The sequence below is a fragment of the Miscanthus floridulus genome, chromosome 4, assembly GCF_019320115.1.
Source record: "Miscanthus floridulus cultivar M001 chromosome 4, ASM1932011v1, whole genome shotgun sequence".
Taxonomy (NCBI): Eukaryota; Viridiplantae; Streptophyta; class Magnoliopsida; order Poales; family Poaceae; genus Miscanthus; species Miscanthus floridulus.
In genome coordinates this window covers 4,477,529-4,481,229 of record NC_089583.1, presented here as the reverse complement: position 1 = coordinate 4,481,229, position 3,701 = coordinate 4,477,529, and the positions used below count along the sequence as shown (strand labels likewise).

Below are 3,701 nucleotides of genomic sequence, written 5' to 3'. Positions count from 1 at the left end.
ATGATTAGCTGACCATAAAAATTTCACCACAATTGGACCATAGAAACTGCTGCTATGAATTAAATAAAAAAAGCATAGATCTAAAGCTATAGTAAAAAAATTTGCATTAAAGCATACCATATTATATGTTCATTGTATAGATCTACTTATGTGGAGTCCAACAAAATTAGACTTTTTATTTTATGATTTTTCTGTGATTTACTATGATTTTTCAAAGATTCAGCCAAAATAAATAGAAAAAAAAGACAAAACCGTCTTTGAAAACCGCTTATAACCGGTCCAGGAGGTAAAACAAACAGTTTTAAAAATTCAAGAAGGTGGTTTACCTAGTTTTAGAGTGCAGGGAGGAAAAACAGATTTTCGCAAAAGTTGAGAAAGGTAATATGGATTTTTTCCAAGGCAAAATGCAGAAATGAGCCAACACGTTTGGCTTGGGCCAAGAGCCCAAGACAAAGCAGAGCGGACTTTGGGCCGGGACCGTCTGGTCAACTGTACACCAACGATGAGGTGACAGGTGAGCGGGGATGGAGAGGGACGCGATGCGCGGCAGCGGCGCCGACCGCCGTGTGGAGGAGGAAGAGCGCGTCCCGCCAGCCGGCGGAGAGGATGGCCGAGCCGACGCCACCCTTTCCCACAACACGAGAAGGCGCTCTCGTGGACTCGAGGTACGGTCGATTTGCTCCCCAATCCCGACGTCACAGTCCAGAGTCCACAGCCTGTTATTCCGTTAGTTCCGATTGCAGCAGGAGCAGAGTAGCATTAGCCTGTCTTATTAGTTGAATATTTGATGCATTGCAATTTGCAACAGGAGTATCTGTAATCGAACTGTCCTACGAGGAACTAGCCTGTCTTTTGTGTATTTCTGATCCATTTTATTCATTAGAGATAATCCCCTTTTTGTTCCTCAGTCGCAGTTTTGTGTTCGACTTTTTACTTTCTTTCTTTTTTCCGCTCAGTTGCAATTTTGTGTATCAAACACTGTCCTTTTTCACTGACACTCTGACAATAGTTTGTTGGACCGAATTTACACGGCATCGAGCAATTAGGGAGGACACTAAAAAATGACAAATAAGAGAAAATGCTAGAGAGTCGATCATCGGTCAACAGACTAGGGTGGCCTGAAAATGAACCGAGAAAGACTCACATATTGGCTTCATCTACCAGAAATTGCCAGTGACAAGCAACCCAGACTTTTCCATGTTCCTTGTCTAGTGCTGTGTGGATGAATTCCTGCCCTTGTTTGTTACTCTACTGCACCATTCTACAATTGATTTTCCACGAAACTTCAATGCAACTCTTCGAGTTCTGTCAACTTAATGCCTGTTGGCTTTTTCCATTCAAACATGGAATAAGTAGCTAGATATTCTCATCGTTGACGAAGACTTGTTGACCAAATTTTCCATTGCAGAGACCATCATGCACACATTCCCCCTCAAAGTCTTGGACATCATTGTCTTCTCTTTAAGTTCTCATCTTACCACGCTGTGTGATTTCTCCCCAAGACATATCTATACACAGGATAGGTGTCCACCATTCACGTCTGCAATTCAATCAAAGGTAGGTTCTTACCCCCATTAAGCCAAATCATTGCCTGTGATCCAAAGTTCATGTATCTAATATCTCATTATTACTGTTGTATGTTGAATATCCTGAACACGGAAGGGATATTTTTGCAGATGTTTCAATCCTAATGGCGGAGATTGTTGGTTCTACGGTTGTTCAGGAGTCAGTTAGCCAAATTGTATCTTGTCTGTTTCAAAAATATGAAGAGAAACAGAACTCAAATGCGTTCCAAAACCTTGAGAGGCTAGAGATGGCACACATCAGGCTGGAAGCTGCTCTTGAGACTTCTAATAAATGGCAGATCACTGATACATCCATGTTGCGTTGGCAGAAGAAGCTGAAGCGTGCTGCACAAGAGTGTGATGAGAAACTGCACAAACATAAGCAGAGAATCCTCGAAGAAGAACGTATGGAACAGGGGGTAAGGAATTCCTCCATTCCTAAACGGATTGGACATGCTACCAAGTCATTTGTTTTCTCCATCTTTAACTGCAACAATGATGAGTTGAACCCCTCTGTTGTTAAACGATTTGAGTGGTATGCAGATGGTGCTAGTGAATTCCTGAGATTCATAGAGCTTGGTGGCACACCACTTTGTCACGTCATGCCCTTTGGCGCCCTTATCAAGAATCTTTTGGCAGGTAAGGAACTTCACCATAAAATTGTTCGAGGAAGCCAACAGCCTTACAAGTGTCAACTATGGTTGATCCCCTTTAGTACTGCAGAGCAAGTAACAGAGGTTTCCCTAATATTTATAAAGAAAGATCGTACAACAGAGGGTAATATCTTCTTTAGTATGATAGTACAGCTTTCAGAGAGTACAGACATAGTTGGGATTGCAGTTAGGAGTTTGCAGTCGTTTGCCCCTCATGTCAAATTTATAGTTGAAAATATTACCAACGAACTTACTCAACTACCTACTCAAGACTTCTCATGGGTGCCATTTGCTTCTTCATACCACAGAGAACATTTCTACAATCTTCACAACTTTGCATCTCAATGGTTTCGCCCGAACCCGTCATGTTGCAAGCAGCGGCAACAGCATGAGGTTCCATATTTTAGCAACTTAAACGCAGGATTATCAGATGTTTTGCTAGAACCAGTAATTATATTTAATTTGCAGTGGCTGGTGTCACATTCAGTTTATAGCAAGCGAAAGACCTCACTGTCTGAAGGCACAATGTCTCTGCAAAATTCTCCATATCTAAAAGCTGGAATTGCTTTTGCACCCCATGGCTCTTCTGAAGACATGCTACCAGTGAATAAAAGTTCTGAAACAGTAGAGATAGATGGCGGTCAGCAACATGTCTTGCATACGGACATCTCCTTGGAGCAACTGGAAGAGATTATGCTAGCAAAGGCCGTAGATTACTTCTGCCACAACGGTGAAGCGTCCGTATACCAAATGATTTGGAGGTCTAAACATGGGGCTGCACGCATTCAAGTTGAGAAGCCAAGCATAAACAAACGAAGAACAAACATGAGAGCACAGAGAACTTTTGGGGGGCCTACAAATAGAAAGGTACTTCGAGGACAGGATCAGAAGATTGGGAACTTTTTAGGTGTGCTCACTCACTTCCTCGACTTATGGGGTGCCCATGTGCCCATCCGGAATTGTTCCCTACAATCTATGGCCAGTGAAGGTACTGCAAGTACCAGCTGCTCGACGGGGAGAAATTTCTTGAACTTCCTTCTCTTCCTTAATAGATGGCATAAAGAGGTCTTGAACAAAAACCTTAGGTGAAATCATGGCATGAGAAGAGCCTATCTTAGATAGGTGGTCGGCGAGCTGATTTTGGTCTCATACCACGTGGTGGTACTCGATACCGTAGAACTTTCCTTCGAGTTTCCTAATCTCGGCGTAGTATGGCGTCCATCTTCTCACTAGAATAGGACCAATATTTGTTGACTTGGTTGATGACCAGCGTGGAGTCTCCGTATACCATGAGGCCTTTGACACCGAGCTCGATGGCTATACGAAGTCCGTGGAGACATGCTTCATATTCCGCGGTGTTGTTGGAAGCTAGGAAATGAATCCAGAGGACGTATCAGAGCTTGTCCTTAGTTGGAGTAATAAACAAATGCCAGCACTAGTACCATTGATGTTGAGGGCGCCGTCAAAAATACATTATCCAGTG

At 42.9% G+C, this 3,701-nt stretch overlaps 1 protein-coding gene across 1 annotated transcript; it reads left to right on the top strand.

Moving 5' to 3' along the window:
- The first annotated feature begins 525 nt into the window (after positions 1 to 525).
- On the top strand, positions 526 to 3,307 carry LOC136547929 (uncharacterized). The gene is made up of 4 exons (XM_066539611.1): positions 526 to 665; positions 1,409 to 1,557; positions 1,663 to 2,611; positions 2,687 to 3,307. The coding sequence occupies exons 3-4, from the start codon at positions 1,691 to 1,693 to the stop codon at positions 3,305 to 3,307; spliced, it is 1,542 nt and encodes a 513-aa protein (XP_066395708.1). The 5' UTR covers positions 526 to 665; positions 1,409 to 1,557; positions 1,663 to 1,690.
- The last annotated feature ends 394 nt before the right edge of the window (positions 3,308 to 3,701 follow it).